Below are 27,972 nucleotides of genomic sequence, written 5' to 3'. Positions count from 1 at the left end.
GCTGTGTATGGTCGACCCAACCCCATTCCCACCCTTGGCCTTAGCCATCTATAAAACCCAGAAATGGAAGTGCAGCTGAAAAGTTCTTGTTCATTTAGTCAATGAATGTGTATACACACCGGCCAGAACCCTCACTGAGCTCCCGGTCCAGAGAAACCAAAACCAGTCAATTAAAACAGTTACAATGACGTGTGAGGTCTGTGTCTACCCAAGATCCCTTCGCCTTCCTCTCTTCTAGTCTCACTTCCCGAGGCCGTGGGCTCTAGCCTTCCCTAAGTGGAGAGAAGTCCCCTTCTCTTGCTCTCTCACCAGGAGATGAGGTGCACTCCAGGAGCCTCCATGGAGTCAGGGCTGCTGACCACACTGGTCCTTAAACGGCTCGTGAGGGGAAACGGGTTATAAAGCAGGGGTCAGAGTCTTGTCCCACAAGGGGCCTAGCTGTGTGGGCTCCAGGGGTGCAGCTTGGGCTGCTGACGGGATGAGGCTGAGGATTGTGCGGCAGGACACCAGGCTGCCCAGCTCCTCGGGACTCAGAGGCACAGATCCAAAGCCTAGTTCTTGGGCAAAGAGACAATCTCAGAGGGAGCCCAAGCTGGCCCTCCCAAGTTTATTAATGTCCAGCAGTACTGGGGCAGAGGGAGCGCGGTGGTGGCATGTGAACCCACGTGGCAGGAACCCAGGTCTTACCCAGTTTGGACCAGAAGGGGCCTGTCAGCGTTCTGGCATCAGGAATCTAGAGATGATGGGAGGAAAGGGGTCAGTGAGGTGGTAAGAGCTGCCTGCCTTCCAGGCCACTACCCCACCTGCCAACTGGCACCATGTTTGGGCAGCCTCACACCTTCAGACTCCTCCCCAGCCTCGAAGTCAGGCTCCGGGTCCGGTTCTGGTTCAGGCTCCGGCTCCAGATCTGGTTCGGGCTCCGGTTCAGCCTCTAGCTCTGGTTCTGGGTCCACTTGGGGTTCCAGCTCTGGCTCAGCCCCTTTAGAGGCCTCAGCTTCCAGCTCCGGCTCAGGCTCCTCAAGGGTCCCCGATTGTGTGGCCTCGGAGTCCTCAGGCTCCTCGCCCTTGTCGCAGTTTGTAGCTCTGGGCAGGCCGGGGTAGGCGGCCCCTGAGCCAGCTGCCTCAGGCGCCCAGTGGCCAGGGCAAGGAGGGTCGTAGCTGCGTTCTCGGTAGCCTGGAGTGGAGGAGGGAGGCCCACTTTACCCCTCGCCGCGCGCCCATCTCCTGAGAAGGCAGCTGCGCCCTCCCAGGCCCCTCCCCGCTCGTCCCACCCGGCCCTCGCGCGCTCACCGGTGCCCACGTGCTGCCAGTCCCAGGCCGGGTCGGGCGCGCGCACGGTCCTCTGGGCGCAGCGCAGCAGCTCCTGGCAGGCGGCCTCGCCCTTGCCCTGCACCACCACCAGCAGGCGGCGCACCCTGCGCTCCGCATCGGGCAGCGCGTCCAGCGCCTCGTACTCGGGCCCGGTGAGCACCCCGCGCGCCAGCAGCGCGTCCAGCAGCAGCCCGGAGTCGGCCTGCAGCGTCTCCACCAGGCGTTTCCGCTCGCGGTCGATGGTCTCGGACGGCCGCTCCTGCGCGTTGCCCATGGCGGGGGCTGCGAGAGCCAAGGGGAGAGGTGGGGGGGCCCGGAGCTGCTCCGCCCTCCGCTTCTCTCCCAGGGCCCCAGAGAACACCGCGGTGGAGACCTAAAGTCACCTCCCCCGCGCTGCCAGACAGCCCCGCAGCACCGGACTCGTCCTCCGGTGCCTCCGGACACTTCTTTTTGGTCTCCTCAGGCTTCTCCGTGGGTCCCTAAGTGTCAGCTCGCCTCTCAGGCCGTGGTCTACTGTGAGGTGGCTCTCCCCAGCCCAGACCACCCTCTTGAGGCGGCACCGCCTGCGGATCCCCACCGGTTTAGGAAGCAGTTTAGCCAAACTGACTTCTTGGTCCCAAACTTTTTTCCCACTTCACCGGGCAGAAAGAAGGAACATGAACCCTGATGCCCCACCCCCAGCGAGCAGACAAGGCCTCTCCTGTCTCTCTGCCCACCCTGTCTGTGATCCTCACCACTTAGGGTCTAGCTTTTCACCTCCAGCCACGACCCAGCAAAGCCACAGCAGTCCTCTGCACCCAGAACACAGAGAGCCAAGAGCCTTCCCTCTCAAGTGCTGGAGGAAATCCAAACCGTTTATTCTAACTCTGGGGTCCATTTTTCCAGGACAGGTACCCTGCCCCTACACCCCCTCACCAAAGCCACCACCCTGGCTCCCTAATACCTGAACACAGATACCTGAATTCTTGAGTGCTAGCTCTGACCAAGATTTGATATCACCTGAGATCCAGCTGTCTCCCCTCTGCCCTGGGGATGACTCACAACCACGTCTAGCTTTATCTTGAAGCACCCAGGACCCAAACTCCTAAAAGCTACTAATAAATCTTTACAGAACTTTGACTGTTTTGCTCCACAGAGCCTCCCATTTTGACTGTCTACCAAACAGTGGGTGTTTGGTAGAAATTAATCTGCTTTACCAACTGAGGACCATCCCCCTTTGGGTGGCCAGCCCTCTAGCAGTAAGGAGCACCAGGCCCTGGAACAGTCCCTCTGTCCCCGACCTTGGCTTTGTCCACACAGCACCCTCCTAGGGCCTCCCTGGGGGCGTCCCTCCTCTGCCTTCTCAGTTGGCTCTAGGTCTGGCAGAGCGGATTTGGTCCTGGCCTCCATCCTACCTCTCAGGTCTCCCTCTGCTACCTGGTGTCATGCCATGCCTTCCTGGTCACTTCAATCCTCCTGCCCAAATCGAAGCGTCAGCCCTTCCCTCTGGCCACTGAGCAGAGAGCAGGACTTCTCTCCCTTCTTGTTGCATCTGTGCCGAGCACTGCTCCTCTCTCAGTATCAGCTCACAGATGGACAGCACCACCCTCATCTCATGCCCTCTGCCAATCTCCCTGAGTACCTCCTCCCTCTCCAGCAGAGTGACTTTGACAACTCTCTGGGGGTAAGATTTATTGTCCCCTTTTTACAGTTGAGGGGATAGACTCAGCGAGACCAAGTGGCAGAACTAGAATGTGACTTGTTCCAGCTTGGACTCTAAGGTCTCCTGGCCAGCAGAATGTCACCCCTGTCCCCTGCCCCCCAATGCCCATTAGGCTATCTAACCCGTTGCTCTAGGTACCTCCCACCCCTTTCCATGACCCCCAGGCATTCAGGTTTTCCCCCACATCCCTCCACCCCTCAGTGCTGGGAGAACTCCCCAAGTCCAGCCCTGGTGTTTCCTAACTTTTGTACATGCTGTTCCCTAAGCCTGTGATACTCTTCCCTCCATGCTGGGGACCTGGTCTCCAAGACTCAACCAATGTTGACTGGTTCCTGCTCCTGTTACCCCCAGTGAACAGCATGCACCCTCCCCACCGTGTCAGGCACCTGTGCAGCCTCTGCCCTCCTCAGCCGAGGCTTCCAGAGTCTCCCCGCCCGCTCCCATTCACGGGGATGCCAGGAAGGGAGACAGAACATGCTCTGGACAGACCAGATTGACTCCTTCTGTCTCTCTCTGTCTCTGTCTCTCACTCCTCCCCAGTTATTTTCATGTTCGCCTCCTCTTCCCATTATTCCAAGTCCTGCCCTTTGCCCTGTCCAGGGGTGCAGCCACCCCGCTGATCTAGGGCCTCCCTCTGAGACTCTTAAAGCTCAGAGGTGAACAGCGAGGGTAAGTCGCGGGGAGTCCTTCAACGGTCACAAGGCAGATCCTCCCGGGAGCACCCCGGCTCCAGGTGCTAGGTGGAGTAGGGGGGTCTCAGTGGCTCCCCACCTCGCTGCGCGGGCTTTTTTGCTGGGGAGCGAGGGTTGGGGGTGCGAGCTCGGGGCTGCTCTAAACTCCCCTCCAGCTCATCCCGCGTCCTGCGAGGGGGCGGGGCGCACAGACCTCTCCGGAGCTCGGCGGCCGCGGGTGGGACTCCGCTTCGGCCCAATCTCAGCTTCTCTCCCCTCCCCACGCAGCGCGGGGTGGGGCTCCGGGTCCGCGCGCTCCGGCCGCCCCACTCTCGGGCCGAGCCTCGGCGGTGCAGGAGATGACGAGGCAGAAAGGGCTGGGCGGGTGGGGGGGCAGCAGCTGCGGCGGGGCGGGGCGGGGCGGCCGGGGCTGCCGGGAACCGCGCGCGGGCGGGGGAGAGGGGCATTCTTTTCGGGGCTCGGGCAGCCGGCCACCCGGGCCGCGCACCGCCGGGTGTCGGGAGCGCAACCCGCTTTTCCTCCCTCCCCCCGCCCCCGGGCGCCGGATGAGTCAGGGAGGAGCAGTTCGGCTTGCGCCCCAAGTGCCCAGTGCCCTTCCGAGCCTGGCAGTGCCCGGGGGCTGTGCCCCTATTCTGTGGTGGACCCCTCTTGCTGTCACAGATGAGGCTCGGAGGAGACCAGCTTACCCGGGTTCACAAAGTGGATGCACTGCTGAACTGTGACCCAGAAGCCCCCTCCTCCTGGAGGCTGCGTTGGCTGCGCGCCGGCCCTGGGTGCAGCCGGGAGCAGGAGAACTAGGCGCTACCCAAGCACCGCCACTCTCCAGCGGTGCCTCCGTTAAAGCTCCAGCATCTGGATGCTTGTACGAATGTAAAGTCCCTCCCCCCGGCACCCGCGATCTCTCCCTGGGCGGCAGAGAAAAGACCAGAGACGCAGGGGGGAAATGAGTTTGTGCGCGGGGCTTGGCCATGGAGAGGGACCGCCAGTAGCCGGGACTTCGCTCAGCCTCCTCCGGGGGGCGCCAGGGAGCCGAGAAGGGCGTGCTGCGGCCGGCCTCAGAGCCGAGGCCTTCCCAGGGGGAGGGACTGGCGAGGGGGGAAGCTCGGCTCTCAGGGGCGCTGTAAATGGCTAAAGCTCCAGGCAGGCCAAAGGCCTGGGCCTCCCAAAGCTGCTTGGAGATCCAGCACGGGTGGTGTCCCAGGTGTGGAGTCCTTCCCTAGGAAGAAGAAATGGTTCCCTCCCTTCTTCTGGGGAAGGAGAGCCTCACCAGCCGAGCCCTCCGGTGAGTTAGGATGCAATATCCTTTCTCAGCCTCCCCAGCTCTCACCCAGCGGTGATTTAAGCAAGTGTGTGCAGGGCAGCCTGCGCTCAGGGGCTTTCCCTCCAGGCACAAACACCGCAGCCTACCTGGTGAAGGTAGCTCAGGCCAGTCAGGGCCTCCCCCACTACCATTACCAGGAGAATTCAACCCCTTGACTGCAAACTCGGTCTCCTCATCCGTCTCTGGAACCAAGGGCTGCATTGCATGAGAGAACCCCAGGAAGCGGCTGGAGAGGAGGGCTGGAGAGCCCAGGAGAACCAGGGTTCTGGCTGAGAGTGAACAGCCATGGACCAAAGGGCTTGGCTCAGCAACCCCTAACCTCCACCCCTCCCGACTCCCGTCTTACCAGGGGCAACTCCATGTCCAAGTCCATCAAGGTCCATTCTTGCCCTTGGAGGCTGGGGCCCAGCACCTGGGGAAGCTCCAGGTCAGTGGTGCCCAGGCTCTACAGACAACTAAATCCCACCAGACTGCATGGCCCTGCCCACTGAGGGTGTACTCACATCTAGGGGCCTTGCAGGCGCCACACTTTCAGGGGGAGCCCGAAGCAGTGTGGGAGGTAGCAGACTCTCTGGGCTCTGATCCCCCCTCTCCAGGCCCAGCGGCCCCCTATGCACAGAGAACTGCAGTTGGTCTGTGGTGTTCAAACTCCCCGCACCATTAGGTTTCCAAGCAACCTGGATACCCCAGGATCTAAATCTGATAACATGTAGAAACCACTGGGGGACCCCTACAGAGAGGGGCACACAGAGAGCGCCTCCTGCCTCCTACCTTGGACCTGAGGTTTGGGTAGTGGGGGTGGGATCTTGGGATGGGGCCCCTCCCTATGCAACTGGTCACTACTAGTGGTTCTTAAACTATTGTGTGCTTTACAGTCACCTCAATGAACTCATTTAAAATGCAGATTTGGGCCTCCCAGGTGGCTGCAGGGATTAGTCTCAGTTATCATGCTACTGCAAGAGTTCTATTCCTCCCCCCCCCAAGCTAACCCACATAGCACAGCTCCTGTCTCACCTGCTGCTCCCCTCAACAGTATATTTCAGTAGATCTGCCTGTTCTGCTTGCCACTCTGTCCCTGGTGAATCCTCTCACATCCCATACCTTTGGCCTACACTCCAGTTCTTTTATGCATAAATAAATAAAATAAATCTTTAAAAAAAAATACAGATTCCTGAGCCCTACCACAGAGGTGGTACCACTTTGGGGGTGACTGTGAAGGTACGTACTCCTGAGAGTAACTGGAGAAATCAGATAAGATCAAGGGCCAGACAAGGCCGGGATGTTCCATGGGCTCCTTTATACTGGTCTTTCTGCAAGCTTGGCCCATGGGCTGACAGTCAAGAACAGGCTCTCTGCTCACCTCTCAGGGACCTCCCTGGGACTCCTTGGCTCAGGCTGCTGGGCATTCCTGGGTTCCTCAGGGCTGAAGCTCTTTCCCTTCCAAGGTGGCCTGCACCACTGCCAAAGACAGCTGTGGGGGGGCTGTTGCGCAGAAGTCACACTCCTTTGGGGCTAGGGTCAGCCTGGCCTGGCCTTCCCCCCCCCCCGGGCTCGCTGGCTTTTCCTCGAGCAGTGCCAGGCCCTTCTCCCTGCACCAAAGAAAAGCTTCAACCAAACTCTGGCACTGACCTCTGCCACCCTCTGCAGCCACTTGGGCTGCCAGAACCTCCCCCAGAGGCTCCCAGGGGCAGCCCCTGTCCCTCTTACTCTCTTACCTCTTACCAGCACTGCAGGGAAAAAGCCTGGTCCCTTCAGGAGATGGAGAGTCTTGCAGGATGTCAGAGATGATGGGACTTCTTGCCCTGTGAGGACTGCTGAGGCCCAAGCTGGTCTCTGGGAGGGGCTGTAAGTAGAAGGCTAAGATCAGACTTTCATCTTGACCAGACTTTCACCATGAGCCATAGGAAGGGTCAGACCCAAGCAGTTCCCACAGGGACAAGGTGTGAGGGGGAAGGTGTGAGGAGGGACTCAGTCAGGATCTGGCAGGGGTGAAGGACTGGCTTCTGTTTTCTTTTTCTGGAATAGGGAAAAGAAATAGGCTCTTCCATAAACCCAGGTGTGCCCTAGGGAAGGGAGCAGAAACCCAAACCTATCAACTGTATAAAGTAGGAGTCCCGCAGGAGGGCACCAGGAGGGGGGCAGGCGCTGAGTTTGGTGGGTGTTGGGCATGAACTCCCCTCATCCAGCATCAGGGACCTGTGCAGGGTGCAGGGCAGTCCATCCCCCACGCCCATCAGCCTGCCCCTCCCTCCCACAGGCCCTGGCAGCCAAGTCAGCAGATCTGAGGCCAGTTGCCAGGCATCAGTCACATGCTGGAGGCAGAAGGGGCTCCCCCAAAGAGATGGAAGCCCTTGGGGGTGGAAAAGGGGACATAGTTTGAGTCCCAGGCTCTGTGCTGCTGAAATGTTTTGAGGTGGGGGAAAGGGCTGCTGGGGTGGAAATTTGAGGGTAAGGCCCTGGACAAAGGGTTCTGGGAGTGAGGATACTTGGTGGCAGAGTTGGGGAAAGGGAGAAAGTTCTAGAAGGAGGTTGGGAAGGTGGCCTTGGGGTGAAGAAGACTACAGAGCAGGTGAAAGACTGAGGTCTCTGAGGTGTTCCTGCAGGGGTGTTCCTGCAGGGGTCTCCCGCAGAGATTCTGGGACTGGGGGTGGGGTGAGGAGTCTCCCTGACTTTGTCACTCGCAGCTTTCTCCTAACTCCTGTGCTGCTGGGCCCGGCCTGAAGTGGCCCCAAGAGCCACTGGATCAGCTGAAGAGGAAGCAGAGGGTTGACCATACTTTGGACTTGCTCCCACCCTGACAAAGCACTTGCGGGGTGGGGGTTTGGAGGACTGGCGGGGAGAGGCGTGCTCAGGCATGGGAGGGATGACAGGGTGCAGGGAGAGGAATACCTTGCCCATGACCCAATGCTGTTGGCTGTGGCGCTGCTGCAGGGTCCCCACCTCCCTCCATAAGATCTCATTCTGCCTGAGGGAAGGGATGGGGGGGTGGGGGTTGTGCTGAGGCATCTGCCAGTCGGCTCAGTCACCTCACAGAATGGCAGGCTGCGACCCCCCTGAAGACTCTCTCTCCACAGGGAACAGAGTTCCAGAGCTCCAAGGCTCCAAGGCAACAAGGCTCAGGAGAGGAAGAGGCTGCCCGATCGGTAGGAGGCGGGGTTCCTCGGCCAGACCGCCCTGCCCTCTCCCCACCCTCCTGCGCTCTGCCTGAGCTCCCGCAGCGGGGCCTCGGCGCTCTCCTGCGCTCCCCTCAACGCTTGCACCTCGCCCCGCAGCCAGCCCAGGCCCTCGGGGCGCCAGCGTCCGTCGTCGCTGCGCAGGGCGGGCACCTGCAGACGGGGCGACGGGCCGTTGCGCTGGGGGCGTGTGGAATAGGACCCGCCGAGCCCCCAGCTCCCTCCGGGCTTGGGGTTCCCACAGGCGGCCCCCACCTGGCGCCGCACACGTTCCAGCAGCTGCTCTCGGCCACGCACAACACTCGGGTGCTGGAACTCCACGTGGTCGCGCTCCGGCCCGGCAGGCCGCCCTGCGCGAGGCTCACCACCTTCCCCAAACCGTCGGGGGCGCATGCGGGCGTGAGTTGCCCCAGCCGCGCCAAGGCGCTGAGACCCACGTCTCCCCGGCCTGGGGACTCGCACATGTTGAGCTGCCGCTCGAAGCTTGCCCTGTTGCTGCGCTTGAAGTACCGGGGCAGCACGTCCTTGGCGAAGCGGCTCTGGTCGCTGACGAGGAAACTGGCCCCGCTCTGCCCAGAACACCGCCGGCCCCCCGCCGTGCGGCGAGACCCCGCAAAGTGAGTGAGGGCGCCTGCCCTACCCGCCACCCCCGCTCGGGTTTGTCGTGCACACGCTCGCGCTCCGCTCGCTCTGGGGCCTGGCGGCTCACGGGGAGGTGCGACGAGGCCAGATATGGAGACGCAAACTCGGAGGCAGCCGTAGTGAACCCCTACTCCAACCCGAGCAGAGGCTCCCCTCTGGCCTGTCTTCCCGTCTGATAGGGTGGGGTGGGAACTAAAAGACCTCGAAGATTCCTCGGGCTCTAGGCGTCAAGGCCGCCTCGCCTTGCACACCCGCGCCAAGGGAAACTCCCTTTGGACGGCTGGATGGAGGGACCCACAGCCCCGTCCCAGGCGGGGTTTGGGTGGGCGCTCGCCGACAAAGAGGGATCCCAGGGACCCCTGAGGGAGTGGAGGGGCCCCAGCCCTCACCGGGCTCCAGCGGATCAGGTGGTCGGTGCGCGGGTCGCGCACCAGCGCCCGCAGCTTGCCGAGGAGGGCGGGCGCGCAGCTGGGACCCGACTCCGCGGGCGCGCGGCCGGTGCCTCCTGCATAGCGCGGTCTCGGCGCTGCTCAGGCTCGGCGCGGGCCCGCAGCCGCCGCTTCCCAAAGTCGGGGAAAGTGCAGCGTCGGCCGCCCGCCCCGTCCCACTCCGCCCCCCGCGGGTCAGGCGGCGGCCGCGAGCCCGAGGGCGGGACTCGGACCCGGCGCTGCAGCCCGCAGACCCCGCGGAGGCCGGGTGGGGAGGGAGACCTGCGAGCAGGTTCCGCCCGGGTTAGGCCCCGGGTTTCCTTCCTTGCTCTTCGGGAGGGCGCACGCATGCGCGACCTGGTGTGGTCGGGGGAGGTCTGCACGGTTGTGGGCGCAGTGACGCGCCAGGGCGCTCGGACAGGAGGCGGGAGGGGACACGCCCGCGCCCTTCCACCGAGCACCCCGGGAGTTGTCACCCCGAGGTTGCAGAGTGCCTTGTCCTTGACCACCCGCACCGGCACCCACACTCAGTACCAGGGGCCTCGAGGTTCCAACCTCTCCGGTTCCTGCCCAGACCGCTGCTCCGGCCCTTGTGCGTTTCGCGCCCTTTGCTTTCGGAGCCAGCCAGGCCTTTCACAGGACGCAGAAATACTGCAGGATTTATTTGTTTCACACGTAACCCCTGAGACCGGGCTTGTGCCTGTGTCCTGCCTTCAACACCCCCTGCCCCCACGCAGGGGCTGAGGAGATCGCAGAGTGCGCGGCGGAGTGGGGTTTGGAGAAGGGTGACCCCAGTAGCGGGGGGGGGGGGGTCGAGATGCCCAGAGCACCAAGTGGACTCAGGACCCCGGGATGTTCCCGAGGCCTCCCCAGCGCCTCACTCCCTTAGGGACACGGAGCAACTGCACGGTGAAGAAGGAGCCAGCAGTTGGCCGCCCCACTCAGGATCTCAGAGGCCACACGTCTGCGGTGATGGGGGCGTGTTTTCCCCATCACTTCACAAAAGTGGGCCGCCAGGGATGAGGCTCCCGCGTGAGCTTGAGCGTGTAGCTGCGCAGGCGCGGGCAGTGCGCGTGGAAAGCCCGCGGCACCGAGGGGCGCACCACGCAGAAGCAGTGCACCTCGCGCAGGCCCGCGCAGCGCGCCGCCAGCGCCTCCAGGGCGGAGTCCAGCGGGGCCGAGGCGGCGGCGCGCACCTCGAGCACGCGCAAGGTGGCGGCATAGTGTTGCGCCGCGAAGCGCAAGGGGCCTACAGTGTCCCCAGAGAGGCAGAGGCGCAGCTCGGCCACCGGCACGGCGGGCTGCAGGACGCGCGCCACACTCTCGGCAGACAGGGCCGGCTCCAGCTCCAGCTCCACGGCCAGTCCAGGGTGGCGGCGGCGCAGGGCGGCCCAGGCGGCGTCGGGCAGCGGGGGCGCGCGCGCGTCCTCGGGGCACGCGCACCGCAGGGCCAAGCGCTCCAAAGGCGCGCGATCCGGCGCTGCCAGTGCCTCGAGGGCGGTCGGAGACAGGCTGGCCAGGGGCAGGCCGAGGGCGCGCAGGTGCGGGCAGGCCTCTAATAGCCTCAGCACAGAGCTGGGCCCCACGCTGCCCACCAGAGTATTGTTGTCCAGGAAAAGGCTGCGGAGCTCAGGGCAGCCGCGTGCCACCTGCAGCACCAGTGCATCGTCCAGGGTGAAAGGCAAGCACCGCAGGTTGAGGTGGCGCAGAGTACGGGCAGTCCGGCAGATGGCGTGCACGGCGTCCAGTACGTCGCGGCCGGCGTCGAAGAGTGGCTTCTCTCCTCGGCACTGCAGATGCAGGCCTTGCAGCCCCCGGGTACGAGCCGCCAGTGTGATCAGCAACTCCGTGGCTGCCCTGCGGCTGGGTTCCCTCGAAGAGTCAAATTCCAGTCGTAGGTTGTGGATGTGGGCCAAGCCGGGGAGCAGAGACGGTGGCAGCATGCTTTCTCCCTCACTGTTGCAGCTGGGGGTTAGAGCAACAAAGAAAAGCCATCAGTCTCCTTCTTGCCACCAGGAAAGTAACCTCTGCCCTCCTTCAGCCTAGGTTCCAGCTACCAGGCCCATTTCCTGGCCCCCACACATCTCTCTGTGCCTCTCATGCCTAATTGCTCCACAGTAGCCACTGGTGCTAGGAAGGGGACCCCAACCTCTCCCTGTAGAAGAGTTCAGAGACCACAAGTCCATCAGCCACAAGCTGAAACCCTGGCAGGGAGAGCTAATGGTGTTGCAGGAATGGGCCTTTTCTAGCAGTGTCCAAGGAGACAGGGTGGGGCTTCTGGACCGCCAGGTTCACATTCCACCTTGGCCACTTCTTAGCTGAGTGACTTGCAGAAGCTGATGGACTCTCTCTGCCAAATTTTCTATCTGTGCAATGGAGATAGTACGACTGCCTATCTCTAACATAAGGTTTTCTTGAGGGTTAAATAAGTTAATACATGTGAGGCACTTAGAAAAATGGTTGGTATGTATAGACAGTCAGTAAATGTTATAGTGTGTATGCTTTATTTATTTATTTTTTTTGTGGGATCCTAGCCGGCAGGTGGGGAATGAACCGGCGCCGCAGAGGCTGCGGGCAGCCTCGCAGCCCAGCACTCAACCACTGCCCCACCAGGGGAGGCCCGTGTGTATTTTTTTAAAAAAAGATTTATTTATTTATGTATATAAGAACTGGGGTACAGGCCAGAGGTGTGTGGGGGGTGAGAGGATTCACCAGAGACAGAGTGGGGAGCAGAACAGGCAGATTGACTGAAATACACTGCTGAGGGGAGCAGCGGACAAGACAGGAGAGGTCTGTTGCGCCATGGGGGTCAGCTCCCTGGAATCAGTGCTGCAGTGGCTGGCAATAGCTTGATAGTTGCTGCACCTCCCCCTGCAGTGACCTTCAGGGCTAATGGCTGTTGCCATGGTCCCTGAGGTCCGGCGTGGGCAAGGAACCATGCGTGCAGGGGGAGAACAGCAAACTCCCTAAGATGCAGAGAAGCTGAATGCCTGCCAAGAGATAATGACCACCAGAAGCTGCCACAAAGATGATTAAAAGAAATGCTGACCACCTGGAACCTTATCTTGCTTTCTCAAGGCCCACAAACTTTATTCTGCTACAACTGTCTCTCTAAAATCTTTCCTTTTTCTGGTCATTGATTGCTAATTAAAAAACATACATAATTTAATAAACAGGCTAATCCAAATGAAACATTACTAAACACTGTGTAATAATAGAATTGTTAGTTTAATAATCTTTCTATTATGTGCTTGACTTTAGTACCTATGATATTAACTGCATTATAAAATAAATTCACCCATGACAATTAATTATGAGTAAAAATGAGTAGGTAATAGTGATAGTTAGTGCAACTAGAAAATAATTATATAGAACAGTAGAAAGAATTTATAGCCTGTCCAATTAGGAATGCAGCTAGGTCCAGGTGTAACTTCGGACATAAATCACTGCCCTGTCAATTAAGCTAAGCCTATGAGCAAACTGATCTCTTTGATGTTCACTGTTCCTATGCCTTTAGAAAAAACATATATATATACTGACCACTAGCTTAATAAAGGCGCACTCAGATTTACACTCTCTCTTGAAGTGTGTCTGTTTGTCATTTCTTTAACCGAATCCCTGACCACCCTGCGCAGTCTCTCAACCCTGAGACGGCCTCATCGTCTACTGCTGTGCTGGCCCGCGGCAGATAGTGCCATCTTTAACCCCTGTGCCACCAGGGAGGCCCCTAAGGTGTATGCTTTTTGACATGGGGAGAGTCACCACATCCCTCTAGCCCCTGACTCCACAGAGCAGGAGAAGGAGAGAGAGCTGCAAGACTGGGGCAGGGTGGGGGGCAGTCAGGGTCCAGTCACCTGATGTTAGTGTGGTGCCACACAGTACTGCAGGTGGCAGCGGCAGCCCAGGCTCTGCAGACTCTGGCCACGGCAGCACGGTCCCGCAAGGACAGGTAGCTGAAGATGACCGCTAGCACCTCTTCTGGCAGCTGCTCTCCAGGCTCGGCCATGGCCCGGCACCTGGTGGCTCCACTGCTCCAGGTGGCAACTCTATGCCTGGAGAGATATATGTCCTTAGGCTCAGAAAGACCAGGGTGTTGAGGGGAAACACCAGAGGCTGTGAATAGAAATGCCTGTGGCCCAGGAGCTGCTACATAATTTGCAGAACCCAGTGCAAAATGGAAATACAGGCCTCTGTTCAAAACAAGATTAAGGTCAAGGCGATGACAGCAGAACATGAATAAACTCATTCATCAAATTAGTAAACCATGGATGATGCCCTGTTCAGACCCATGAAGTTGACCCTGGATGCTGAGGGTTTCTGATTCTCTTTAAGTTGCTTTCTCACTTGTCAAGCAAATCCATCTTGCGCTATACTAGAAGGAACACAACCACCACCTATGGGCGAAGTTGATAAAGAAAAGTTGCCAGTTTCATTTTAAGGCCCTTGAAGACTGGAGGACACAGCGTTTCACACCACTCGCCCGAATTTTGGAGGATGTTATGATTCCCCCTCCTGGTTGGTAAACTCTTCCTGGGGAAAGCTGAAGGGCTCCTGCGCAGGCCCTGGCTGGAGGCAACCTCCAGCTCCCTGTCATCACCCCCAGCAGAGCTTCCCGGGCAGCCCAGACTAGATTCCCAGGAGTCCCTGAAATTGTTCCTTTCCGATTTAGACCCTGATCTGGAGCTTAGTCCCGCATCTGGAGCTTTTAAAATGGGAGCTTCTCAGATGACGCAGAGCAGCGGAATCCGCCCGACAGGTGTTCGCAGTACAGATTTCATGGCCCCACCTACCCAATCAGGCTTCTGGAAAGACAGCGCCCAGGAATCTGATTGCAAGAAGCGCCGGTGTCCCGCGCTGACAAAAACTCTTCTAGTCACTAGAAGCGAGGGTAGGGTTAATGGGGCGCGAGACAGAAGACAGAATTGGCAGGACCGTCACAGCCAACCAGGAGGCGCGGCTGCGGGCGGCGCCCGGCCGAACCCGCCCAGAGAGGGAGGCTCCTTCCTCCAACTTGCAGGGGCGACGTCGTGGGTGGTTCTAACGAACGGCCAGCCGGGTGGAGAAAAGCTTGGGGTTCTGGGGTTTGAGGAGCCCTGGGACCTCCTTCTGATCCTGACCCCCAGCAGCCCAAGCCTCCCGTGGGGTGGTCTAGGCGCAGCTGGAATGCGCAGACCCCCCGGAACGCAGCTCTCCCCGGAGCGCGGGGGCGTCCTTGGAAAGTGTGCCTCCTTTTCCAAGTTGCCAGTTTTATTTTAAGGCCCTGGAAGACTGGAGGACGCAGCCATCGCCCGCTTTCCATTTCCCCAGGTCCCAGGCCAACGACTCCTGCAGCCATGTGCCCCTCGGGTATCTTGGGGTTCGGCTACTCACGGCCAAACTCTGGGTCCCACCAGCACCGAGTGTGCGCGAGTAGCAGATGGTCGAGCTGGACCTTCCTCCAAAAGGTACCAGAAAATCCTGGCCTCCTTGTGCGTCCGCGTCCCCCGGAAGAAGCGGGGCGCTCTCGCCGGGTGTTCTCGGGCCCCCTAAGAACTGGCGTCCCCCGCGGGGGCTCCGGCGCGGGCGTCTTACCTGCCCAGCGGCCCGGGTGGGCGTCGCCCAGCGGCGGGTGACCCGGGCGCGGGACCTTGGGGCGGCGGGAGCCTCGGAGCGCGCGGGGCGGGGCGGGCCGGGGCGGGGCTCCCGAGGACGGGGCGGCCCGGGCTGGGGCGCCGCCCCCGAGCCCCGCGCACACCCGGAAGCCGAGCGGCCCCCGGAGCCGGGCGCGCGTGGGGATCCGGCCGGGCCGGGCGGCCAGGTCAGTGCGGAGCGGGCGGGCTTCGGGCGCCGGGCGGGCGGCGGGGGCGGGGGCGGGGCGCGGGGCGCGGGGCGGCTGTCACCGGCTGTCGGGCCGGGCGGCGGAGGCCTTGGGGCTGTTTCCAAGGGGGGTAGGAGGGAGGACCCCTCCCCCCCTGCGGATGCCTTGCCCCCCGAAGGGCTTTGAGGGTGGCGGGGCCCTGCAGGGTTAGACGGCGGGGCGCCGCTCCGTGAGCAGAGACCCCTTGTCCGTCCCAAGTAGTCGCACGTGCGAAACCCCAGCATCGGGGTGGGATAGTGGGAGGCTGGGCAGCGCCCCTCGAAAGTTTGGAAGCGCCCAGGGGGCGCGTAGAATTGGACGCCGGGCTGGCTGGCCCTCGGCCCTGGAGGGGCCACGCCTGCCAGCCGTCCCCGCCCACCCGGCGGGAGGTGGGGCTGCCCGGGAGCGGGGAGCCTGTGCTAATGGGGCGCTGCGCCAGGCTAGCCCTAGGTGGGGGTTGTGCTTTCCTGAGTCGGTGCCCTTTGTCCCTGCCAGTCTCAACCCAGCTAAGGATTCCCTGGACACGGCGGGGCGCCCGGATAGGCGGACTCGGGGTGGGTGGGGCGCGGGGCTTCCCGAGGAGGGGCTTCGGCGGAAGGACACAAAGGAAGCAGTTTCCAGAGGGAATGTGCAGAATGTGGGGGCCGAGCTCATATCCCCCCACCCCACCCCGCGCCTCCTATGGGACCCTCTAGGCCTCCAGCTGTGCCGAGATGTTTGACCTCTTCCTTTATTATTTTTTTAAAGATTTATTTAGTTATGCATGCAAGACCACGGTACCCGCCAGAGGTGGGGTGGGGGGGTGAGAGGATTCACCAGAGACAGAGTGGGGAACAGAACAGGTCGATTGGCTGAAATACACTGCTGAGGGGAACAGCAGGTGAGCCTGGAGAGGTCTGCTGCGCCATGTGGGTAGCTCCCTGGCTGGGGATCCAACTCAGGCTGCAGCCACCGCAGACAGCCTCACAGGCTGCATCTTAAGCCCTCGCGCCACCAGGGAGACCCTGACCTCTTGCTTTGTCCAGTCCTAGTGAATGAGATGGAGCATACCCGTCCTCAAGATCAGTGCCTCCTGGAAGGTCTCCCGCCACCCCCACTTCTTCCCCTTGGAGAGGCAGAGAATCATATCCGTGGGTCAGCACCCTGAGGTGGCTAAGAAGATATGATCAAAGTGGAGGTTCCCACATTCACCTAGTAGTGTCCCCAACACTTTGGTCCTGCTCCACCTAGAGTCTCACCCTGTTTTCTCTTGCTTTTTAAGAAAGAAAAACAAATTAATTTTGACTTTTTAATACTACGTTACATAATACTATTTTACATAATAATACTATTTTACATAAGTAGAAACAATGAAAATTTTAAAATCCCCCCCTCTTCCTCACAGGATATGCTAGTGTTGCAGGTGAAGTATGCACAAGTACTGTCTTTCCTAGGAGAAGGTGCTGGGAGGGGGCTCAACGGGCATGTCCCCTGTGCTCAGATCCAGAGTAGGGCCTTCGCCAGGTGTCATTTCTCTTGCCAAATGTGGGAAGGCCCTTGCGCGGTTTGTCTTGGCGTTGGCACTCCTGTTAGGGCCTGGGGGCAGATCTGAAGTGCAGCCTCTACTTTGAGATCTTTCGAGCAATACCCACAGCCACCATCTTGGCTGCTCCTGACACCCCCTCCCTTGGGGTTCCCTGTCCCTCATGTAAGTAGATGCCAGTTGGGGCCACCTCATCTGTCCTGCCCAGAGCAATGACATTCAGGGTGCTCACAAGTGGGGGCTCAGCACCCCTACTAGACCACCAGATATTAATAACAAAGGCTAGACTGTAAGGAAATTTGACTGGTGGGGTCTTGAGCCCATGTTTCTAGGAAAAGGGTGGGGTGCTGCCTCACGTGTGGTGGAAGGAAGAAGCAGGGCAGTCAGTTCCCCATCTGCTGCCTCATGACACAGTTAAGTACCCCGTACCTACCTTTCAGGTCTCCCTTCCCATCTCAGGGCAGAGACCACAGAAGGCTGAAGCCGATTGGGGGATCCGGCCTCAGTCCCAGTACTGAGCTGGGGGGGTGGGGGTCAGTGCCGTGGTTCCCTGGTTTAGAAGTTCAGAATTTTGCCCCCACCCCCAGGCTTTCTGTGTCGGTTTCATTCTCCGTCAGGCTCCTTCCTGGTGGTGGCTGTGGAGATCTCCCTTCTAGCCCAGCCGAAGGAAAGGGAAACTAATGCCTCTTTCACATGGATCCAGCCAAGCTGATTGGCTCAGCCTGAGTCCTCCTCCCAGTTCTGAACTAATCAGATCAGAAGGAGCATGGAATATGCACATTACCCAGGCTGTTCCATTGGCCGGCCTGGAGCTAGAAGTGAGGTTAGCGCTCCCAAAAGGCACATGGATGGAGCAGAGGGAAGGCCCCACAGGTCTGTCAGGATTGTGGGGGGATCTAGGGGCAGCAACCAGAGGTGCCCTGTGAAGTGAAGCAGGAGGTAGAGTAGGAATGAAGGTGAGAAAACCTAAGGGGGGTGCGCTGTGGTCCCACACAGATCCTGCAGGCTCAAGTTCAAGCTGAGAGCACAGCAGGACGTGGGTGTTGTTGGCTATGGGGCGTGAGCGCCATCTAGGATGAAGATGTTTCCTTTCAGCTTTAGTAAGAGGGACACCCTGGTCTGAGAAGAGGACAGAACTCCCCTGACTCCACTGCAGGACCTTACCTGTCTACTCTGGCCATGGTGACCCTGGACTCTTTCTCCCAGAAGACAGTGGAGGGTACAACCCTCACTGCAAGTCTATGCTGAGCTGGGCTGGGCTGGGCTGGGCTGAGGGGGCTGTGCAGAGCCAGAAGCACCAGGGGCTTCCTGTGAGATGATGAACACTCACCCCCCCACTACACACACACGTGTGCCAGTTAGTTGGGGAGGGCCAGCTGGGCACTGGCTGTGGAGGGGACATCTGGGCCACTTGGGGCTGGACAGTTGTCTCCAGGACTGGGTTGGAGGTGATCTGGACACCTGTCTGCGTCTCCAGGAGGCAAGATGGCAGCTGGGCCAAATGGGCACGAGGAGTTGGTGGGCAGCGCATACCTGTTTGTGGAGTCCTCGCTGGACAAGGTGGTCCTGTCGGATGCCTACGCTCACCCCCAGCAGAAGGTGGCTGTGTACAGGGCTCTGCGGGCTGCACTGGCAGGTGCGTGGGCGGGCAGGCACTTGGAGAGGAAGGGTGGTCTGGGACCTTCTGTGAGCAGGCGCAGGGGTTGAGGCCCCACTTCTTCAACTCTGCGGGGCTGTGCTTAACCACCCATTTTGGGAAGTTTTGAAGGGGAGGGGAGAGGGAGACATTTGCCTCTTCTGCTCATGCATGCGTGCCTTGGGGGTAGACCTATGTTCCCGCGTCTGTGCCGTGCGCCCTGCCAGACCTGCATGCACTAACGTCCCCTGCTTGGAGTCTCCTGTTCCCCTCACCAGCCCACCCGCTGCTTTCTAGTAATAGCGTGTGTCCTGTATTCCTCTCACTGCAGCACCTCTTGCCCAAGACCCCGCCCCGTACCTACCTTTCCGGTCTCCCTTCCCATCTCAGGGCAGAGACCACAGAAGGCTGAAGCCCATCGGGGATCCGGCCTCAGTCCCAGAGAGCAAGAACCCCTCTCCTTCCCGGGGCTGCAGGAGCCACACTTGGTGGAGGCCAAAGATTTGATACCTCCTGGCCCGCCCCTACGCCGCTGGCCCCCTACCTAGCGGGGCGCCCAGTGCAGGCCCCTCTGTCGCAGTCTCTTCCCATCCCTTTAGCTCACCCTCACTTGGGGCTGCAGAAATGAGCCTAGAGTGGCACCCACTCCGTCTTGGATGGGGGGGCCTCTTGTGATAGGTCCAGGCCCTCATGGTTGCTCTTTGCATGGCAGTTTTCTTTCTTTCCCAACTGGGTGTTCTGGGGTAACACCGCGCCCCAGGTCTGGGGATGGGGGTGCTTCTAACCACGGGCTTCACTGTTCCTCCAACCACTTGGAGAAGGGCCCCATGCGGGCCCTGCCGGGGCCTGACTGCTCGCCTCCGCAGAGAGCGGCGGGAGCCCGGAGGTGCTGCAGATGCTCAAGATCCACCGCAGCGACGCGCAGCTGATCGTGCAGGTGCGGCTGTGCGGGCGCCAGCCCTGCGGCCGCTTCCTCCGCGCCTACCGCGAGGGGGCGCTGCGCGCCGCGCTGCAGCGGTGCCTGGCGGAGGCGCTGGCGCTGCCCTCGCTGCCCCTGCGGCTGGAGCTGCGCGCGGGCGCCGAGACGCTGGACGCCTTGCTGCTCGAGGAGGAGCGCTGCCTGAATTGCATCTTTGGCCAGAAGGTGCGGCGGGGCTGGGGCCGGGCGAGGTAGGGTGGGGTGGGCTGGGGTGGGCTGGGGTGGGGAGCCGCAGCTCAGAACCCCCCCGCACCGACACCGCGCTCCCCTTCCTAGCCGGATCGGCTCCGGGACGAGGAACTCCTTGAGCTGGAAGATGCCCTTCGCAAGCTGTCGTGCGTCTCGGGGGGTCAGGTCGCTCCCGCCCCCTCGAAGCCCCTGACCCCCTCCCCGTCGGAGGAGAAGCGGCTGCCACCGCCCGCTGACCAGACTTTTCTGTTCCAGGGTCAGCCCATAGGTGAGGCAGACGCGAGGTCCCCTTTGGCTGGGGCTTGGGGAGGAGCTGGGTCTAGGGAGTCGCGGGGCTGGAACGGCGCTCTGGGCCCCTCAGCTCACCCCGCCTTCCACCCCCACACCCCCCCTCCCCCGCAGTGAACCGGCCGCTGAGCCTGCAGGACCAGCAGAAGTTCGCAAGCTCAGTGGGCCTCAAATGGCGCAAGGTGGGGCGCTCCCTGCAGCGCAGCTGTCGCGCGCTGCGGGACCCGGCGCTGGACTCCCTGGCCTACGAGTACGAGCGCGACGGGCTGTACGAGCAGGCCTTCCAGCTGCTGCGGCGCTTCGTCCAGGCCGAGGGCCGCCGAGCGACGCTGCAGCGCCTGGTGGAGGCGCTTGAGGAGAACGAGCTCACCAGCCTGGCGGAGGACTTGTTGGGTCTGGCAGATCCGGACGGCAGCCCGGCCTAGGCTGTATAAAGGACGGGGTGGCCAGCCAGTTGCCCGGCGTTTGGAGCATCTGTATGATGGTGGAACATGGGTCCCTTCTGCTGCTACTGCTGACCTGTCCATCCACCAGTCTCTGGGCCCACACTGACCCCCCACTTACCTGATCTGCTGGAGCTCCTGGGCAGTTGCTCATGTTCCCCAGGAGTCGGACAGACACCCACCGGATCTGCTGGGGGCTCCACTGGGCCAGCCCCGGATACTTTAATAGAGACGGAGAACCCAGGGGACGTGTGGCATATTGGCCTCACCCTCTCACCTGAGGGGAGGGGCTCCTGCCAGCCCTTACCTCGCATAATTGAAGATTTCTCATTAAGCACCTGCTGGGCGTAAGCATTTGCCCCCAGTTCAGATGGTGTGGGACCTCAGACATTAAACAACAGTAATAAAATATTATGGTTTTTGATGTGAAAAATATAAGAAGTCGGAAGCAATGAGTAGGGGCCTCCCTCAGGCTCGGGGTCAGGCTTCCTGGGCAAGGTGGAAGTGTGACTGGGGAGTGGGTGAATTTTCTTTGCACGGCAAGCCTCAGGTGAGGTCTGGCAGAAAGTAGGAGGGAGAGGTGTTAGAAGAGAAAGAGGTGGGTGGATTTGCAGGGTTTGGTTGGTGAGCGGGAGAGGCAGATAGCACAGGGTCTGGTAAGGCATTTGTCAGACACTGGAATTCATGCAGGGAGTCTGGGAAGAATGGAGACCAGGGGCTCGGCAGGCTGGGGCAGTGGCATCAGAGGTGGTGAGAGGGCTGAACACAGCTCTCTAGGATGGAGGCCAATGGGCCTGGTGACACTGGATGAGGAGTGGGGTGAAGAACCCCCAGAGTTTCAGCCTTTGCCATTTAGGTGGGAATGGGGCTGGCTGCCGAATTGGGTCCTGGGGAGGTGAAGTTCTCATCTGGTACAGGAGGGAGCATCCTCCAGATGTTCCTGGAGGATTTCCAGGGGGAAAGTGGAGGCCAGCCGGACCTGTAGTTCTGAGACCAGGAGGAGCTCAAGCCTAAAGATCCACCAACAAACACATGGGAGTGGGTGGTGGTTTCCTGAAGGCCACCAACTGGAGAAGGAGCAGGGCAACCTGGCAGTGTGGAAGCCAGGGAATCCCACCGCAGCTGGGTCAAGACTGAGCGTGCCCGCTGGAATCAGGGAACAGGTTACTAGGTGGGGCTGTCTATGGGACATGGCGGGGGATTGTAGCCTGAAGCCACAACGCAGAAAAGAGTGGGAGGCAGTGGGCAAAGCTAGAGCAGGGGCCTCCTGAGAAGTCTGAACAGGAGAGGGTGAGGCTCAGGGTAGAGTTTGCTTTTTAAGAGCATTGGTGAGAAGTTGTCAGGAGCAGGCCTTCTAGCCTGCAGAGAGCATGTCCTGGGTAACAGTGCTGGTTCTTAGAGCCTGTTCTTGGACGCCCGGGGGTGGGGGTGAGCAGGAGGGCTGTCTACCCCAGGCCTCATTGCCTGGGAGGTTGGAGTTCCAGGAAGAGAGCTCACTTTGGCTAGGCTGGAGGTTGAGCCCTCAATCTCCACAGCACCCCTCTACCTGCCTGAGTCTCAGATCAAACCCTTTCCTCGCGGGTCTACTTCCAGAGTCTCCCCAAAGTGAGCCAATCCCTGCCAGCACAGTCCAACCCGCAGTCACCCAGCACGGTGATTTCCACCTGCAGGAGGCTCCAGGGGCTGGGAGACTCAGGACTGCCTCTGGGGAGACAACTGAAGTGTGTGACTTAAAGCAGACGGGGTTACCTCAGACCGGGTTACCTCTGCGCGTATCCCAGTGGGTGGATGGGCGGAAGGCAGAGAAGAAAGAGCCCTGGAGTAAGCCAGACGACCAGGGGCAGTGTCCCCATCTGGCCAGGGACTGCTGCTAGGGTTGTGAGAACTGGCTGACTTGGTGGTCCGTGTGTGCGCAGGCGCTGCAGGGGGAGGTGGGCGGGCTGGCAGCACCAGGAGCAGAGGCAGCCATGTGTCCAGGGGTGGTCTGGCCCTGCCTGCTGGCGCCAAGGCAGCTAGTGAGCTAGGACAGGCGCTGCTTGCATGCGCTGGGACAGCAGCCAGGCCCACGCTGAGGTTGCTGGGCCTCAGGGGTTGGGACCCGCAGACCCCAGGCCCCCTGCAAGCTTAGACGCTGTTCCACACCAGGGAGCCAAAATGGGGAGACTAACCAGAGAGGGGAATGCTCCGGCTGTGTCCCCTCCCCCCCAAAAAAAGTGCGACTGGGGGAGTCGAAACTGCACTTAAGCCTAGAACCCACCTCTTGCTCGGGCTGCAGCAGAGCTGCCTGTGGGGATGCAGCTGAGACTCATCTCCGCCGGAGACATGGCCGCGGCGGCCTGGGCGGAGCTGGGCTCCAGATGTCCGGGCACGCACAGCTGGAGGGTCACGTGGCAGCAGCCCGTTCCCCTTTCCTGCCAACGCTGCATTTGGCCCTGGCCGGGTCCGCGGCCGTCGCTGGGACCTTGCACGGAGCCTCGGAGGCCGTGACGCCCGCGGCGGCGCCGTCCCGAGGGCCGAGCGTGAGTGGCGGGACCCGCGGGCCGAGGGGGTGGGTGGGGTGGCCCAGCCGGGGTTCGGTCTGCCTGCGGGGAAGGCGGGCAGGGGATGCGCCAAGGCTCGGAGGAGGGCGCCTGGGGCACGGAGCGGCGCCGGAGCCGAGGGGGTGGGAGCTGGCCGCGAGGAGGCATTTACTGTCCTTGCAGGGCGCCCACCCCGGCGGGGGGGTGCAGGCACCAGCGTCGGAGGCCACGGATGGGGACCGCCGGCCGGTAGCTGCTGGCACCGGCTGCGGCCTCCGGCCCCTTCCTCTCGAGGAGGGCGGGGCGGGAGGCCCTACGGCTGCTGCCTCCACGTCGCGAGCCCCTGGCCGAGTCTCTCCGGGGTGCCGGGCGCCCGCGCGGGGCCATGAGGCGGCGGCTGCGCCTCCGCGGGGACGCGCTGCTCACGCTGCTCCTCAGCGGCGCCCTGGGGCTCCTGCTCTACGCGCAGCGCGAGGGCTCGGTCCGCCCGACGGGCGCGCCCCGGGGGCCGGCTCCGGGCCCCAGCGCCGGGCTCCGCGAGTTCCAGGCCGCGGACGCGGGCGCAGCCCCGCCCGTCTACGAAGGGGACACGCCGGAGCCGCCCACGCCCGCGGGGCCCTTCGACTTCGGCCGCTACCTGCGCGCCAAGGACCAGCGGCGCTTCCCGCTCCTCATCGACCAGCCGGCCAAGTGCCGCGGCCGCGGCGCGCGCGGGGGCCGCCCCGAGCTGCTCATCGCCGTCAAGTCGGTGGCGGCCGACTTCGAGCGGCGCCAGGCCGTGCGCCAGACGTGGGGCGCCGAGGGGCGCGTGCAGACGGCGCTCGTGCGCCGCGTGTTCCTGCTGGGCTTGCCCCGGGCGGCGGGCGCGGACGCGGGGGGCGCGGGAGAAGGGGCCCCGCGGGCGCACTGGCTGTCCCTGCTGCGCGCCGAGAGCAGGGTCTACGCCGACATCCTGCTCTGGGCCTTCGACGACACTTTCTTCAACCTGACGCTCAAGGAGATCCACTTTCTGGCCTGGGCCTCGGCGCATTGCCCCAACGTGAGCTTCGTGTTCAAGGGGGACGCCGATGTGTTTGTGCACGTGGGAAACCTCCTGGAGTTCCTGGCGCCGAGGGACCCCGCGCAAGACCTGCTCGCAGGCGACGTGATCCTGCAGGCGCGGCCGATCCGCGCGCGGGCCAGCAAGTACTACATCCCCGAGGCCGTGTACGGCCTGCCCGCCTACCCGGCCTACGCGGGCGGGGGCGGCTTCGTGCTCTCGGGCACCACGTTGCGCCGGCTGGCGGACGCCTGCGCTCAGGTGGAGCTCTTCCCCATAGACGACGTCTTTTTGGGCATGTGCCTGCAGCGCCTGCGGCTCGCGCCTGAGCCTCACCCCGCTTTCCGGACCTTTGGCATCCCCCAGCCTTCCGCCGCCCCGCACCTCCGCACCTTTGACCCCTGCTTTTACCGTGAGCTGGTTGTGGTGCACGGGCTCTCCGCCGCCGACATCTGGCTCATGTGGCACCTGCTGAACGGGAAGCGCAGGCCCACCTGTGCACACCCGAGGCCCGTGGCAGCTGGGCCCTTCCAGTGGGGGCCCTGATCACTGCTCATTCACATCCAGGATGTGGCTGCTGTTCGAAGGGGCAGATTTCCCAGGCAGATTTATTTCACTGTTTCTACCCCGGAAAGGGGCAAGTTCAGGATCCAGTCAATTTGCCCACAGAATCCCAGGGAATGAGACTGAGCTGGCACACACCTGGGAGCAGGTCTGGAACTACGCTAACGGCAATCCTTTGAGATAGGTGGTGCCGTGACAGGCTCCACCAAGCAGGCCTGAGGGGTCCGGGGGTTGTTCGCGCAGGGGCTGATGGAATCTGGCCATACTCCTGGAACCCTAGGATGGGGGCACTATGAAGGTCGTTCTCAAGGCTGAACCCCGTGGGAGAGGGGAGTGAGGGAGGGGGTCAGGCAGGCATTGCGCCAGAACTCAATCTGAAGCAGCATTTTGCTTCCCAGCTGCCCCTCCAAATCGGATCTTCAGCCCTGTCCACATTTTTAGGCCTGAAATCTGCTTTCTAGGAGCCAGGCCCTCCTGGGCTCTGGCCTAGCAGGAACACCAGGGCTGGAGGTGCAAAGGGGCAAATGAGTGCATGGTCCTTCCCAAAGTCTTTCCACCTCCAACTCCCCCCACCACACACACACCTACACCAAACACAAGGATGCCAATCCCCTGCTGGGAGGCCGTGAGAATCCCCCTTCAGAAGAACCACGGAATCTCTTCCCCTAACGTAACTCCAGTTGTAAAATCTCCCATATTTTTCAACCACCCTTCCTCAAAAAAAAACAACACCTGACACTTTAGTACAAACATATCAGCAACGGAACATGGTGAGCCGCTGCTGAGGGCAAAGGTCTTTATTGGAGGGGCGTGGGCAGGGGATGAGGAAGGTTCCCCCATTCCAGGAGGATGGGAACAGTCCTGGCTGTCCCTGACAGTGGGCTGTGCGGGGGTCTCTGGCCAGGCCACAGTCTGAATGGGAAGACACCAGTTAGTCACAAAGTCACGGGGGCGCCACACAAGCCTAGCGGTAGGCCCAGTCACCACGCGGAGCCCAGGGCAGGTCCCCTGCACATTCATTGTTAAACTATACAGGATGAGGCTGTACATGAGTTAATTACAAAAGTCATATTTACAAAAATCTGTACACACATTTGAAAAACTCACAAAATTTTCATCTATGTATCACAAGTTGCTAGACCAAAATATTAAAAATGGGATAAAATTATACATTTCTCTTCTCAATTCTTTTCAAAAGGATTAATATTTTTAAAGCACATATGCTACTCTCCTTAGTAAGACCCATGAAGAGACTGAGCAGCCAGCTCTCCTTGATCCCCAAGGCCTTGAGCCATGAACGGGCCTGCCCAGGGGACACTGCCGGGGGGGGGGGGCAGGGGAGCCAGCCCACAGTGCAGAACACAATGGAGACACAACAGAAGGAGGAAGATGTCTTTGGCTAAAACTTTGGCATTAAATAAAAGAGGCAAACAGGATGGAAACATGCAGCCCTGCCGGGCAGAGTGGGGGCAGAGACCACCTTGAAGGCTGGCTCCAAGGTGGATGGGGGTGGGGGGTGGAAAGACCAGGTCTGGGCACGAACCTGGATGGTGGAAAGCCGTGTTTCAACCATCTGGGTGTACCTACTGGGCCTGGCAGGGAGCGCGTGCAAGAAACAGGGAAGGCAGGTGGGCCACTGTGGCCACAGCCAGCTCATCAAGTAACTAAAGTGGATGTAGTGCAAAGTTGCAACCGAGGACCATGGACATGCGACCTGCTTGCCTTAAGGGTCATGTGGCAATGCTGCGCCAAAGGCAGGCCCTTGTCCTCTTCCTGGGTGCCTGTGTCCTCAGCCAGAAAAGAGCCCCACATTTTCCCAATGTGTGTGGGACCAAGGAGACAGAACCCTGCCTCCTTACACGTTACTTGGAAGCTCTTGGGTCCGGGTATCAAGGCTCAGAGTTTGTGCTTCTCTTCGCGTCTGTATTCTCTGTTGGCACCAGCAGGCTGAGGATGGACAGAGGAATATCTGGGTCTCTCACCTCACAGGCAGAGCACCCAGCCTGAGCCCCGCCTCAGAACATCACAGCAGCCCTTCAACACTGGCAAGGTGTCCAAGAAAACCCACAGGGTGGCACTTGGAGGCCCACTGAGCAGAACGCAACACAGTTCCAGGGGACAAGGGGCATGGGTGGTGATGTCCCTAGGGAAGCTCCGCTGTTCTCAGATGGGCACCGGGCCTGGGGGGGCCATACAGGGTTACCGAGGCAATGTGGTTATTCTGCATGACCTGGTGGGAGAAGAGGACAGTGAGTCATGGAGGAGCAGAAGTGACACAGGCAGAGCAGGCAGCCAGACCCATTAAAACCACCTCTGGGGTCAATACTGGGCTCTGAAGGGGCCTGAGGTGGGTTCTGTGCATGGGAGCTGGAGGTTGCGTGTGCAACACACTAGCACATGGGTCTGGGTGATGCCTCAACATTCCCCCACCCCTGCTAGAGGTCACTTCTGCCCCAGGGACAGTCTTCCTGTTCTTCTCGGGTTATGTAAAACTTCCCCATACCCATTTGTCCAGTTCTTCTGGAACTGCAAGGGACCTGCTGAAGGTGTAGCATCCAGATGAGAAATGAGGGGCACAGACTATGTTTACAAGTCAGGGGGGACCTTTATAGCCACTCACCCACAGAAGGATCATTTTCATGGCATTCCAAGGCCCCCAACACCCCTGGGTGCCCTGTGGTTCCCTTCTCAGTATCTGCATTTTCAGATGTAAATGTGGGATCTCCATTACTCCACTATTTTATAGAGAGGCTTTAGCCTCTGTAACCCCAAATTTCCCCAACCTAACTTCTGAAACCTCATTGTTGAATGTGGGCAGGCCAGGTTCTCCGCAGACAGGGCTGCTGGGAGTAATCCGCCCAGCAGGACTGTTCACCCTTCTCAGTCTCTTGAATCACTTGCCTATCGCTACCATGACTGACAGCTCAGCCCCAGGGTTTACCTCAAAGATCATCCTCTGAAGACCAAAGCAGAATGTGGAGCCAAACGGGTTGGTGTTATTTGGGGAGGAGGACCTGAGGCAGGGGAAACCAGCGTTAGAGGCGCAGACATATGCCAGGCCAGGTAGGGCACCCAGCCCCGTCTAGAAGGGGAGCTACTGACTAGTGGTCCCTTGTGACTGTAGTCCATGTGTGCTTCCCACACAGGCCCGTGAGCGCCTATGCAGCCACAGGCCTCCTCAGCTCTGAATCCTGCACAGCCCAATGAGACACAGAATGTTACTGTTCAAGGGGACCAGAGTGGAGAGCGCCCCAGGAGGCATGGCAACTAGGTAACGGGATGTTGACTGGCAGGTAGAGCCTTTCAGGGGGATAAAAGAGCCCAGGACAGTTACCCAAATCCCCTCACTTCCTAATAATTAAGAGTGAGAGGGTCCCCACATCTAGCAGTGGGGGAGTTGTCCCCGGGAGGTGCAGAACAGCCGCCCCAGTCCTACTGCTCCGCTCCACCCCGGAGAAGGGGGAGCGGACTGGGAAGTATATTTAGAAACGTCTATAATTTCTAAGCAATAACCACTGCTCGGCTTCCCTAGGCTTCTGGGATGTGAGGAGCAGGATGGGGTGGTCAGTGACAGCAACCTCCCAGTCACTCACCTGTGCAGGACAACAGGCTTCTCCACAGGGTGGCCCAGGAGCTCCTGGATATTGTCCCACTGCAAGAGGGATGAGGCAGCAGGGGGTTAGCAGGT

At 60.7% G+C, this 27,972-nt stretch overlaps 6 protein-coding genes across 12 annotated transcripts in view; 2 read left to right on the top strand and 4 right to left on the bottom strand.

Annotated features, from left to right (window-relative positions):
* Positions 1 to 63: 63 nt before the first annotated feature.
* On the bottom strand, positions 64 to 4,418 carry NOL3 (nucleolar protein 3). 4 transcript variants are annotated; one of them, XM_054696895.1, is made up of 5 exons: positions 3,899 to 3,999; positions 1,291 to 1,593; positions 839 to 1,174; positions 688 to 733; positions 64 to 557 (listed from the first exon to the last, which is right to left on the bottom strand). In XM_054696895.1, exons 2-4 carry the CDS (start codon positions 1,583 to 1,585, stop codon positions 726 to 728), a joined length of 639 nt encoding a protein of 212 aa, XP_054552870.1. In that variant the 5' UTR covers positions 1,586 to 1,593; positions 3,899 to 3,999; the 3' UTR covers positions 64 to 557; positions 688 to 725. The 4 variants fall into 4 exon arrangements, with proteins under 4 accessions (XP_054552870.1, XP_037371754.1, XP_037371755.1 ...); XM_037515857.1 differs by lacking the exon at positions 3,899 to 3,999 and adding an exon at positions 4,392 to 4,418 and having other exon boundaries at positions 64 to 733; XM_037515858.1 differs by having other exon boundaries at positions 64 to 733.
* On the bottom strand, positions 4,265 to 9,352 carry HSF4 (heat shock transcription factor 4). Its single transcript, XM_037515847.1, is given in 17 exon segments — positions 4,265 to 4,858; positions 4,860 to 4,921; positions 5,155 to 5,228; positions 5,374 to 5,438; positions 5,530 to 5,635; positions 6,387 to 6,458; positions 6,460 to 6,615; positions 6,742 to 6,883; positions 7,116 to 7,222; positions 7,709 to 7,773; positions 7,916 to 7,987; positions 8,224 to 8,352; positions 8,455 to 8,540; positions 8,543 to 8,581; positions 8,660 to 8,768; positions 9,231 to 9,331; positions 9,334 to 9,352. Coding segments are annotated over 17 exon segments (1,875 nt in total). The 3' UTR covers positions 4,265 to 4,387.
* A 339-nt stretch (positions 9,353 to 9,691) lies between these two features.
* On the bottom strand, positions 9,692 to 14,878 carry FBXL8 (F-box and leucine rich repeat protein 8). 3 transcript variants are annotated; one of them, XM_037515851.1, is made up of 4 exons: positions 14,841 to 14,878; positions 14,060 to 14,145; positions 13,124 to 13,321; positions 9,692 to 11,234 (listed from the first exon to the last, which is right to left on the bottom strand). In XM_037515851.1, the coding sequence occupies exons 3-4, from the start codon at positions 13,273 to 13,275 to the stop codon at positions 10,262 to 10,264; spliced, it is 1,125 nt and encodes a 374-aa protein (XP_037371748.1). In that variant the 5' UTR covers positions 13,276 to 13,321; positions 14,060 to 14,145; positions 14,841 to 14,878; the 3' UTR covers positions 9,692 to 10,261. The 3 variants fall into 3 exon arrangements, with proteins under 3 accessions (XP_037371748.1, XP_037371747.1, XP_037371749.1); XM_037515850.1 differs by lacking the exon at positions 14,841 to 14,878 and adding an exon at positions 14,640 to 14,834; XM_037515852.1 differs by lacking the exons at positions 14,060 to 14,145; positions 14,841 to 14,878 and adding an exon at positions 14,640 to 14,834.
* TRADD (TNFRSF1A associated via death domain) lies at positions 14,272 to 20,724 on the top strand. 2 transcript variants are annotated; one of them, XM_037515854.2, is made up of 6 exons: positions 14,272 to 14,488; positions 14,577 to 14,713; positions 18,105 to 18,263; positions 19,130 to 19,407; positions 19,519 to 19,699; positions 19,834 to 20,724. In XM_037515854.2, the coding sequence occupies exons 2-6, from the start codon at positions 14,686 to 14,688 to the stop codon at positions 20,142 to 20,144; spliced, it is 957 nt and encodes a 318-aa protein (XP_037371751.1). In that variant the 5' UTR covers positions 14,272 to 14,488; positions 14,577 to 14,685; the 3' UTR covers positions 20,145 to 20,724. The 2 variants fall into 2 exon arrangements, with proteins under 2 accessions (XP_037371751.1, XP_037371752.1); XM_037515855.2 differs by lacking the exons at positions 14,272 to 14,488; positions 14,577 to 14,713 and adding an exon at positions 15,017 to 15,066.
* Positions 20,725 to 23,066: 2,342 nt separating this feature from the next.
* On the top strand, positions 23,067 to 25,468 carry B3GNT9 (UDP-GlcNAc:betaGal beta-1,3-N-acetylglucosaminyltransferase 9). The gene has a single exon (XM_037515846.2). It carries the CDS (start codon positions 23,067 to 23,069, stop codon positions 24,264 to 24,266), a length of 1,200 nt encoding a protein of 399 aa, XP_037371743.1. The 3' UTR covers positions 24,267 to 25,468.
* Positions 25,029 to 27,972, bottom strand: part of PHAF1 (phagosome assembly factor 1) — a 26,117-nt gene continuing 23,173 nt past the window's right edge. Inside the window, exons 15-17 of the mRNA XM_037515844.2 lie at positions 27,878 to 27,936; positions 27,226 to 27,298; positions 25,029 to 26,514 (exon numbers count right to left, since the gene is read on the bottom strand). Of these exons, the coding sequence (XP_037371741.1) occupies positions 26,428 to 26,514; positions 27,226 to 27,298; positions 27,878 to 27,936 (219 nt within the window). The 3' untranslated portion in view covers positions 25,029 to 26,427. The remainder of the gene's footprint in view (positions 26,515 to 27,225; positions 27,299 to 27,877; positions 27,937 to 27,972) is intronic.

This window comes from Talpa occidentalis, unplaced genomic scaffold, assembly GCF_014898055.3.
Source record: "Talpa occidentalis isolate TD23 unplaced genomic scaffold, MPIMG_talOcc4v2.1 talOcc4.17, whole genome shotgun sequence".
NCBI classification, from domain to species: Eukaryota; Metazoa; Chordata; class Mammalia; order Eulipotyphla; family Talpidae; genus Talpa; species Talpa occidentalis.
Note: the sequence above shows the minus strand (reverse complement) of the source record. Positions and strands in the feature narration are given on the sequence as shown.